Below are 12047 nucleotides of genomic sequence, written 5' to 3' on the forward strand. Positions count from 1 at the left end.
TTTTTCTAAAGGGAGAAGTTTATAAAGTGGGAGATAAAGTGGTGGTAAGATGCGATGAAGACTCTAGAGTGGACATAGATGTTGGCCATTGGAAAGCATGCATATCATCATTTTTTTCGTTTGAATGCAATGGTGAAGTGAAACTATTTTTTGGAGCTTATTACTACAGACAATGTATTGTGGTTGAAAGTGGCCATGAAAGTCTAGTTGTGGATACCACTACAGGTATGAGTGTCTTGCAAAATGGTTTTGTTCCATTTTCATGGGATTGTATTAGACCAATACAATCATTGTTACACAAATTTATTCCACTTCAACATGGAAACAATATCATTGCATATGAGACAAAAGATTTGAGACCAAGGTCACGTTTGATTAAGATAGGTTGCATCGGTTGCATTCCTCCTTGGCTAGAGGAAAATGATGTTGTCTATATGAAGTCTCATCTAGATGCTTTATGTGAGCCAAATGACCTCAAATATGCGGTTATAAGAGCAGTACACTATGAAATGAAGCAAGTAAAAGTGGGATGGCTAACTAATGTACACTTGCAAGAAAATATTTGGAAAGTGAGAATAGAGGATCAAGATTGGAAAGATTGGTGGCTATGTGTATCCACGAAAAAGCAATGGCAAGTACTCAAAACAAAAGCAATTGCAATTGGCAACAAAAGAAAGATTGTACCTACTATGTGGCGTTCGCATGAGCATGAGGCAACAATGTTATGACGGTATGTTTATTGAAGTCTTTTGTTTTGTATTGCTTAATGTAATTTACATTTTCAAACATTATGACGGTATGTTTATTGAAGTCTTTTGTTTTGTATTGCTTAATGTGATATACATTTTCAAATATACATTGCAAATACTTTCTTATTGTTACCATGCCTATGTAGGTTTGCCATGTCGACTTCTAATCTAGAGATGATGGCTCTTTTGAAAAAAATGATGAGTGAGGATCCCAAACTACTTGGGCTTGTGGATTCAGTTGTGGAAGAAGTGAAAGGTAACTAACTCTAATAACTAAATTTATACCTAATTTTATTACTATTTTATGTGTTCTAATCCAAGTGCTAAGGAATTAAGTGATTTAGTTTGATATAGTACTTCTTTTTAAAAAATATAAGTCTCTTATGTTTCTAAACTTTGGTTGTTGATGTTTACATAAAGGTAACAAAATCACAAATGCAGGTACAAGAGATAATGGAACAATGAAAGCTAAGGATGTCATTGGCCCTAATGTCTCTTCAAATCACGATACAGGTATATGTCCTTATTTCTACTAAACTTTGAAAATTTAAATTTGTACATATATTACATCTTGCTTTATTAGGTGATTCATTTTGAGATTAACTAGCTTTAATTAGTCTCTTTGCCAAATTTAAAATGTTCATAGTTATTCATATCTTTAAACTTTGAGTAATTGTGTGTATATATATAAACATAGATAAAAGAACAACAAAAGGTGGGAAAAGAGGTAATGTAAGAAAGGGAGATAAGGAGGTTACTTGCGATAATGTTTCTTCAAGTCAAGATGCAGGTACCAACTTTAAGGATAAAAAACTTGTACAAATTTGGTGACCCAAATTGATACACAATATCTAATTACTTTCTTTTGTGTTATTGAAAATTTTCATAACCTTGTATTATCGTGAGCTTTGGTTAACTCTATGTATATATAGGTAAACAAGTTACTAAAGATGACACAAGAGACAATGTAAGAAAGGAAGACATTGAGATTGCTTGCCTTAACACTTCTTCAAGCCAAGAATCAGGTATTATCAGCTTTCTTATGTTGATAATGAGTCATTTTTTGAAATGGTTATACTAACTAATGATATTTGATCACTTGAGTATCAATAGGAGTGATACGCATACCATCATATGATGATATCTATCGGCCACCCATGTTGAAATTTAGAGAAGAGGGTAGACTTTATGGAAAAAAGCTCTTGGCTGAATACTTTAAAAGTCAACACACTGTCATGCTCGAAAATTATCATCGAGTACGTAGGTGGTTTGAATCCTTAAACCCAGATGATCTACGTTATAAAAATACGGATAAAAAGTATATCATGAAAATTATATCAGAGAATCACCATGACATTTTACCATTGAAGTTTACTGGATGTGAGTACATATGGAGAGAGAATGACATATATGACTGGTGGAAGGGTACAAAGCAAGATGAAAGAAAGTATTTGAAGAAAAAAGATTTTTTAAAGAAGGTAAGTTGATTGTTACTTTTTTTAATTGGCTTTCCTAATATTTGATGTGTAGATTCTTAGTTATTGAACTATTAATCTTATGACATATAGAGGGAATTATCCACATCTCTTGGAGTGGATGATATAGATAAGCTTCAAAATGTATCAAATGACATAACATCATCAATGGTAAGATGATATGATTTATAAGTTTGATATCATAAGTGTAGGATTGGCTCTTTTTCTCCCATACTCATTTAGGGGTGTCTATTGATGGCAGAGTGAACCATATGTTGCTACTATTGATTCTAATCAACTTGATGTATACATTCCTAGCATGGATGATATTGCGAATGAACAAGGTTTGAAAAAGGTATCTTATAATCTTATATGTTTATCATTTTTGTACCTGATTCCATATATTTTGGAGACATTTGATGTATACACATGATCTTATTTTGTTGATGTAGCCTCTTGAAGAAAGTAGCTCCTTTGAAGGACAACAATACAAGCAAACAGATTTATCCTTGCAGGTAATGCTTTTGAGCTCATATCTAATAACTTTCTTTGAGAATGTCTCTTATACAAATACTTATACATTAACTTTCATTTCCCATAGATGAATATGTTCGTGGAGGAAGAAAAGAGCTTTGAAGAATTTCAATGTTATACATCCGATGAGGTTCTTTGCTTTATATTAAATTTAAGATTAACCATATGATTCATGTTCTTAATAGTATCTTATCCTTTACATGCTTAAAATGTAGGATGTTGAAAATGAAGATGAGACACTTGATATGGAAAATTGTGCCAGCTTTTCAAACTTATTGTCACATGGTTTAGACAAAATAATGTACTCAACTAAACGTCAAGAAACTCTGGAACAAAGTATCCATAGTTCAAGCAATGATAAGGTATGTAACTTTTTTTTCTATATAAATGTTTTTAATGTGATTACTAATTTTACTTTTGAATGTAGGCTAATCCAGATGATGACATTAATGAAACATCTCGAAAAAGTCAAAGAAAGAGGAAGGTATTTGATATATGTTTGTGAAAGAACAATAGCGTTATAGTTTAGTGAATAACTAAAGATATGATTTATTATATAACTATTTATTTTACGTGTTGACTAGCCAAGTGAGAAGATGAAGGATATTTTGCAACAAAGGAGCATGAAACGAGGTACCAGTATCAACGAAAAAGAACCAAAGGTGCTAGATGTAAATGTTTATATTTTGGTTTATGTCATACATGAAAAGCATAATCTAATCTTTTTATTTGATTTGAATTAGGAATTTAAAGATCTCCCAAACCAAGGCATTGAGATTAACATTTCAAATGATACTCAAAGGGTAACTTTATTGTTAATTTATATTTTAATTAGATATATATAATTGTAGTCATGTAGTTGAATTTATAGCTTTGAGATTAACATTTCAAATGATGCTTAAAGGGTAGCTTTATAGTTTATATATATATATATATATAATAGTCATGTAGTTAAATTTATGGCTTTTCATATTATAATTCGTGTCATTTAATTATCTATACATAGTATAATAAGTTACTTATTCTCTTTTTGTTATTCAATGCAGGTTAATATGACAAAAGAGAACATGGAAACCATACTTTTGAAGTATCTTGGTGTGCCTACAATTCATGATATGTACTTTTCTTTAAAGAGTACATACATGAACCTCAAAAAGATTGAAGCTAGCTTTCGAGTCTTGATTAAGGATACAAAGAAGCCAACAAGTGATGATATGATTAAGGAGATTGTTTATTGGCTACTAGGAAATGGCAAAGTTGTATTAAACAAAAATAGCAATGTGCTTAGTCTAGATGATGTGGAAGTTTTAGCATAACTTCTACTTTGAGTTAAGAATTTATTGCTTTTCAACATATTGGAGATTTGAGGAATTACTCAAACATTTATTACTTTGGAACATATTGGAGATTTAAGGGATAAAACATTCAAGACTCACATGTTGCTAATTAGTTTTTAGTTCTATGCTCCTTTAAAAGTATTTTCATTTTTCTTTTGGTTACTAGAAGTAGATGTTGATGTCTTAATTTGTTTAATCTATTTTGATCATTAGATGTATGTTATTGATTCTTACTTAGAAATGATGATATTCTCTATATAAATTTCTAGTTAAAAATTTATTGTGTAATTTCTTGTTTGACATTAGCATGTCTAAGAGTAAGGGCAAAGTAGATAAATTGATAAGGAAAAAAGAGAATTCCCACGGAATTCCCTAGTTGAAAGTACATATAAGTAGGGAATGTAAAAAATAGGAAAAATGAGAGATTTCCTAGTGAGAGTACCTAGGGAATCACATCTAGAATTTTTTTCCTATATATGGAATATCTCTTATATAGGAATTATTCCCTACATAGAAAATTCTGTGTTTTCCTATGTATGAAATATTTCCTACATAGGAATTTCCTATGTAGGAAATATTTCCTACATAGAAAAGGTCTTATGTGATTCCCTACTTATTCTCACTAGGAAATGTCCCATTTTCCCTAGTTTTTACTTTCCCCACTTATATGTATTTTCAACTAGGGAATTCCATGGGGAATTCTCTTTTTTTCCTATATGGGGATCGATTGAAAGTTCCTTGTGTGAGAGGGAGAAGGCTTGAAAGAAAGGAAGGAGGGGAGCTAAGAGCATGACACCGCCATTCTGAGGGAAGCCGAGAAGGAGCAAGTCGCCGCCTGAAGCCTTAAGTGCGCCGTGAGGGAGGGAAGATTTCCGCTGAGGAACCGCTGCCGCCATTATTTCAACCCTGCCTGCCACAAGCCGCCCTTATAAATCATCTTCTCTCCTCCCATGTGGCAAAAATCATGCCTATAGAAGCTTTCCCAGAAGCTTCTTGGAAGCTTCTTGGGAAGCTTCCAAGGACCCTTAGGAAGCCCCCCTTCCTGTGGGCTTTCCTAAGCCCTTCTTTAAGTGGGTTTTATACCCCCCACCAGGATTTAAGCACCCATACCCTCACAATTTCCACGTAAGTCCCCTTCTTCTTGCAATTCCTACCCAAGTCCCCTTAAAGTTTGACATATCCTAAGAATTAAACCCTTTCCTTTCGCCCTTTTAGCCTTTCACAAAGCCCATTTAAAACTACCTTCCTTGGGCTTTCATAGGCCTTATCAGGCGGGTCTTATTACCCCCGGGTTTTTTTAAAGCACCCTTTTTCCCCTTGCATTCCCTTTTAAATCCTATCATAGCCCGGTTCTTTTCTTTTTTAAACCCTTCCCACACAAGCCTTTTTAAAACCATTATATCCTTTTTTATGAAACCTTATTATATCCAGGATTTCCAATTCCCCTTTCCCTTAGATTTCCCAAAGTCATTTTTGACGATTGTAAAGTCCTAATCGTGAAATCTCTACTTCGAGGAGGAAACCTATAAAACCTTCTAAATCACGATTTCGAAAGCCGGTGCAATCGGTCAAGGAAGCTGAATCTAAAAAGGAATGGCGCGTGCGAGGGAGACGGGCCAAGATCATGAGTCTGCGGCCAAGGCAAGAAGGTCGAATTCGCGATGGCCCTAAAAAGCCACAAGGTGCAACCGCAGGAGGTTCTTCTCCTAACATTCACGTGGATATCTCCCTGAGTTCACAAGTCCAGGTTTTTACTATTTTTGATTCGTCGCAAAAGTAAGGCATCATGCACGATAAATTCATGGACTAGGAAGCACCCACGCATGTCAAATTCACATAGCCTAGTTAAATGCAATTGGAAATAGATTGACTACTTGAATAATTAGCTCATGACATGAAGTGGTCATTGGTATTTCCAACATGATGAACAAAATAACGTAAATTATCTATGCATCTCATGACCTTATTAGTAGTTTCCCTTGCGTGCATGTCAAAGTGACGGCCTAGAACACCTATTGCCTATCCTTATAAGGTCAAAAATTATTAAAGTGCACCTTTGATTAGGCATGGAAAGATTAATCCCATGTTGCATTTTTAGACAAATCTTCATTGAATGATTCATTAGGGAAAGTCATTAATCCCGTAGAAAATAAAAGAGCCTAGAAATGATTCTATAAATTTGCGTGTGGCATGGATTGTAAACTAGAATAAGTTAACTCTAGTTTTTTTGGCATAAATCTCAATCAATTACGTAAGTAGTTACGAAAGTTGGGTAATACTCATTTAGCCTACGAATAATTCATTCAGAAATAAAATTAGGAAAAGGCTGCATGGTCCATTTTAACATAAACCCCAAAAGCCTAGCAGCGTAAATCATGAAATGCATGTTCTAGAAGGGTCAATGAAAATTATGCCGTAACTTAACCTACGCTTTGATCTTAACCAGGAAAGTTAGGGTTGGTAAATCTAATCATATGTAGGCAATGAATCATGTGATTATGAGAATGGTATCGTAAATATCTTCAAGAATAGACAAGTAAATTGGTTTACCCTAAACACCTAAAACCGCGAGGGACTCGCTTACAAAAGGTTAAATCAAAGCAACATATCCCAAGTGCTAACTAGGATTTAGAACATTGAGGATGTAACCTAGTTGTTCTTATTGCCAAGTTGAAACTCTCATATCCTAAAGACTTGCCCACATTCACGGAATGTAGCGAAAATAGGACATACTTGCGAGAAACGATCTAGGGTTTGTTACCCTAAGGGTCGCTCGCTAAAAGGATGAAACGCGGTTTGAATTGGAACCCTAGAACCCACAAGGTTGGCCTAGTGCAATAAAAAATGTATTGGATATGAGGACACCCTAACCATATTTCCTATTAATCATGATTTCGTGATTAGAAGATGACATTCGATGGGAAAAAAAGTCCCATAGATTAGATGCGACACTTGTGCAACAAATTACAGAGTTGCATGACCTTGTGGGTGGACCATAAGGGAGTGGCCAATTCCTCGAAATGAGATTGGCAGATTCTTGCGCAAGTTTATCTTGAAAAAGAATGAGTGGTCATCCTGATATAACACCTTTCTTGGGAAAGGTGACCAAGATAAGTGGATTAGATAATTGCTTGGAAGCAAAAGACCAACCAGTAAATTGAAATAACATATTTACTGCCAATAGAACTTAAGGTATTCGTTAAGCTGGGTTAATAGGGTACGGCCTTAACCCAAGGACATAAGGGGTTAACCAACAAACCCTTGGGGATCTTGCCAAGTCTCAATTGATCCCGGATCGAGTGCTGGATGCATTCGGAGAGAAAGATTCACTCCTTAGCAATTGGCCAAATAAACGACCACTGGAATTGATTGTGCTTGTAACAGTTTAGAAAGCACTGTTTGCATTGTTTACTCAAGGAACTAAAGGATGAAAAGATATCTAATGCTTCAGGTTGAAGGCCTGAAGGGAGAGGCAGCTTTAGTTACCCCCAACTACCTGCCTGGCCCTAACCAAGGGGGTTGTTGACCGCGCCAGGAACGTGGACCAAACCCGCCACGAGAGGTCTCTCCGTTGAGCTCTACTTGGAGCAGGAGGACGCTTGGGTGCCAGGGGGGGCTCTGGCTGTAAATCCCTCACCTTCTGGGTCTTGCACAAGAGGCTAACGTGACTCGGGATTGGATCTCGAGGCCCGCATACTAGTTTACAGGTGGAAGCTTGGAATAGTGATCCCTGTGGATTACTGGATAGTCTTCGGGCGGATTATGGACAAGCCTACGGGCGGAACTCCTTGTATTCAAAGATAAAATTATGAAATGTTAAAAAAGAACTTGCTTGATATTGTTTTTCTATGTCACGTGATAAGATTACGTGAAGGAACCAATGCTTAACATGATTAATTAAAGAAGTTGATTGTTATATGTAAAATTAATGTGTTAGATAATTACATAACTAAAACAAACCGAGGAAAGTGCGGAGGATAGGCCATGGGTCCATCCTATGGTTGGGTGGTCCCGGTTAGCCGAGAACTTTTCTCAAAAATCTCGAAGAACAGCGGGATGATCATCATCATCAAAAGGAATAACGAGCGATGACCTAGAGTTACGTCTTACCCGATTTACGCTGTTTTAGGGGAACGGAATGGGACTATGCCTTATGGCAGAGAGGTTGAGCCTTGCATCCCTCTCGTTTTCCATTCTCCTTGAACCAAGTATAGCGAGAATTCGCTTCGGACCTAGCGTTTCTGCATAAAGTAAATTCGCTCGAGTCTGACGCTAGTTGCTGTTAGATAATGACCAATCAGGATAACCCTAATTCCGGTCGATCCTAAGTGGGAATGGCCAGGATACTTCCGCTACGTGGCAGACGCGGGAAGACCTAGATCGCAAATCCCGTAACATTCCATGGGAGTGCCGGGCGGAGCTTTCTAGACATCCTTTCTGATGGACTGCTAAGACGTGTCTTGGATGATTCTAGTGGACACGTTATAAAAAAATAGAGTTAATGATTACTCGAAGTACCATTGGTATCCTCGAAGTGAGCAAGGACACCACAATCTTGGGTATTTCTCTTTTCATGTTTACGTTGAGTTCGAAGATGTTTACCCTCACACCAAAGTGCATTGAATAATGTGCACTAGTTGTAAAAGATAAAAGATCAAACTAGACATGCTGGACCCTCACGAGGTGTCTGTAGCAAAATATATTGGGTAGATGAAAGAGCCCTTAAGCTGTGGTACACTTACTTGGGCCTTAAAACAAAGATCAGCATTACTCCTACTCTAGACTTGGATAAAAGTGCCAATGAAGACTCGAGTGTTTTATCCCACCCTTCAAGTTTAAAAAGAGCATGGGGTTTGGAATTCTTGGATTTTTTAAAGGCAAGCCAAAACCATTGAATAGTTTGATGGAAGGCCCTCCCTTTTTCTATTTTGAAAATGTTGAGAACGTTTCCAATTCAGAGTGGGAGACCATCAAACGGCATTTTAATGGCATAGATCTAGAGTTCACAGACTCTAGATATTTTTCAGCATGCTTTAGGGTGAGGTGGTTATGTTTATAAGCTTCCAGTAGATGGAAGAAGGTTGATCCTTCCCCCTGCTCCCATGACAATCTTTGAGGTGCTTCCGAAAACAAAGAAGTATTGGCCCCCATGGGATCCGAGAGAGAAGCTGAATTGCATAAACACATGGGGTGCCCCTAGCACTATATGTGGATTGATCAGAAAAATATTTTCTTCCCACAAAGAAAGCAAGATACCTTCTTATCTTCAACATGAGATTGTCCTGGCATGCAAAATATGGAACTTGGTTTGGGTCAGCCCAGGCCAAGCTGCTCCACTTGAACTCCATGAGATTGAGTTGGTGCTTGGATATGATCGTGACCACACTTGAGGCTGCTCTACCCTTTCAGATCGGTATGATGCATTGGGCAACTCATTTCAGGTCAATACTATTGCGTACAGTCTTTCACCACTGAAAGAATTATATTCGCAAGGTTTAACAGTTCTGTCCTTATTCTCGAGCCTTGGTGGGAAAGAAGTGGCATTGCACAAATTGGGTATAATTTTGAAGGCTGTTGTTATTGTGCAGATCAATGATAAATGTAAAAACATAATAGCCAGCTAGTGGAACAAAACCTTTCAAACAGGCCGATTTCAAATGGAGGATGATGTTAGAGATCTTACTGATGATAAGTTGGCTGAGATTGTGGATGCAGTGGGAAAGATTGTGGATGCCAATTCATAGCATGAGTAGATTGATGTAAATCAGTTGGCTTGTGCATATGCAAGCTATTCCAATCATGTCAGGATGCACTTATAGCTCACATATCTTTGATTGATTGATGGATACTATGCCTTTCTCTATCTCTTTCATATACACCTTCATTGCATTATCTTTGTCTTGCTAAAAACCATTCGTGCTTTATCCACCTATTGATACGTAAGTGGGATAATATGCAATTGTAAGTGGGATGGTCTAGTAAGTCACTACATATATATGTGCCAATTGACTTGCCAATGTGTTATCTCTTATCCTCAAGCTTTGTTATATATGTCACCACATAGGTCAATTGATTCCCTAAATGCATGCATTGATTTCTTAAATTGTTTCTGCGCGTCTGTACGCGTGTGTAACAGGAATTATCTGCGCATATACACGCGCATATACACGCGCTGACAAACGCGCCACGCAAGTATAGAAAAATTTAAAAAAAGTTGTGCATTTCTTTTCAAACCTGTGCTTTCCTGTGTTTTTTGCGTGTTTTCTGCAGTTCGAGCTCGACATCACTACTCGTGTCTATCTATCACTTCATGAAGACAATGAGGCAAGGAAATAAGAGTAAAAAGAGGACAGGAGGAAAGAAGAGCCAAAGAGTAAAGAAGAAGAGCCAAACAGCAAGGAAGAGAACAAGCTTGAAGCAACTTACCAAGGGAAGGGAGAAGGAGGACAAGGAGCTTGCAACCTAGCCGCCGCCACCGGTTGGAAAAAGCAAAGAAGGTGAGTTCTTCTTCTCTCTCTCAATCTTGTTTGGTTTCCCTGTTTGTTTGTCTCTCTCTTCTCTCTCTTCACATGCTGGATCTTGTCATCTATAGAGGTTTTTTAGCTTTGTTTTTAAAGCAAGTTTAAGAAGAAATGGTGCGACTATGCGCATCTGTCAGCGCATCCAGATGACAGTGTAGACGCAGCTATAGACGCATAAATAGACGCATTGACAGATGCAGGTAGAGACGCAGGTATAGACGCACACAGAGAGGTAGGCATAGACGCTGCATGTAATATGTTTTATCTGCACAGGGTAATATGATTTTTCTTGTGTAGATATGGAATCCTGGATCCTCCAGCACCCCATTCAACAAGGAGCAATTCATGGGGGAGATGACCAATTATCTTGATCACCCTTCCACTGTAGATGAGGTTTTCAGTGTGATATCTGGGACACCTATCACATCTTTGCCTACACAGGGATCAACTGAGGTATATGGATCGGTCAAAGCACGTGCATCTGCAGAAGCACGTGTATTGAATGAGGTAGAGGGTAGTGCACGTCGAGGGAGGAGGGAGAATGGTGCGGGAGGACGAGGAGGTCGAGGGCTTTGTGGGGGTTGCCTAGGTAGTGGCTCTCAATCACCCTCACCGGAAAATGAGAGAGGTGAGCCTCCACAAATGTACTACTCTATCACTGATGTTGGTGGTATCTTGCATGACTTTGAGGGGAGGGAAGCGATAGCCTACTTGAGGAGTGTCGTGCATGCCACATACAAAGATTGCATGATTCCCTTAAAGCACCAGAAAAATGGTTTGTGGCAAGAGGTGCTGCAGGCAGTACATAAAAGGTACCCTAATCCCGAGAATTCACGATTCTCAGATGATTGAGGACGGTCAAAGGTGAGAGACGCGCTTCATAAAAAGAGGTCTCTTATGACGTGTGCCAAGGAGTCATTGCAGAGACAAGAGCAGGGGCGCCCTGGATATGGCCAACCACCCAATTGCCACCGCAAGGAGTGGAAAGAGGCCAAGAAGAGAGTAGCGGAGAAAATGACAAGTCGCCAGCATGCAGAGGCGCGGCGTATCCAGATGGCAACCATGGGATCGTCGCATTATGGATCGAGTGGCAGAGAGTCATGGGAGGCTGAGTTTGTAAGTATTATTTGATTTCTTTTTTTAAATTAAATTTTGTAATTTATTTCACTTCATTATGTAGTGTGTTTTAATACGTTATATGTTCAAATTGTTTTGTAGTATCATATCGTTGGTAGGATGCCTACTCCTAGAGAGGTAGGCTACCATCGAGGTCATAACTGGGCGTCCACTTCGCAGCATTTCTACGAGAAGGAACTCATCACGGAGGAGCAATATAATCGCGCCATGAGGATTCCACCACCAGAAGAGGTATGTTTTATTTTTTACATGAAAAGTATAGATAACTCTAATTTATTGTTTGTAATGGTATTT

The 12047-nt window shown here is 37.9% G+C and overlaps 1 protein-coding gene across 1 annotated transcript; it reads left to right on the forward strand.

Annotated features, from left to right (window-relative positions):
- Positions 1-902: 902 nt before the first annotated feature.
- Positions 903-4159, forward strand: LOC148011839 (uncharacterized). The gene is made up of 13 exons (XM_087670417.1): positions 903-1005; positions 1170-1262; positions 1682-1774; positions 1863-2227; positions 2318-2395; positions 2487-2579; positions 2677-2739; positions 2826-2888; positions 2974-3120; positions 3186-3242; positions 3343-3420; positions 3502-3561; positions 3805-4159. Exons 1-13 carry the CDS (start codon positions 903-905, stop codon positions 4072-4074), a joined length of 1563 nt encoding a protein of 520 aa, XP_087526543.1. The 3' UTR covers positions 4075-4159.
- Positions 4160-12047: the final 7888 nt, after the last annotated feature.

This window comes from Lygodium microphyllum, chromosome 28 (assembly GCF_053477565.2).
Source record: "Lygodium microphyllum isolate KBCC chromosome 28, Lygodium_microphyllum_v1.1.10, whole genome shotgun sequence".
Lineage (NCBI taxonomy): Eukaryota > Viridiplantae > Streptophyta > Polypodiopsida > Schizaeales > Lygodiaceae > Lygodium > Lygodium microphyllum.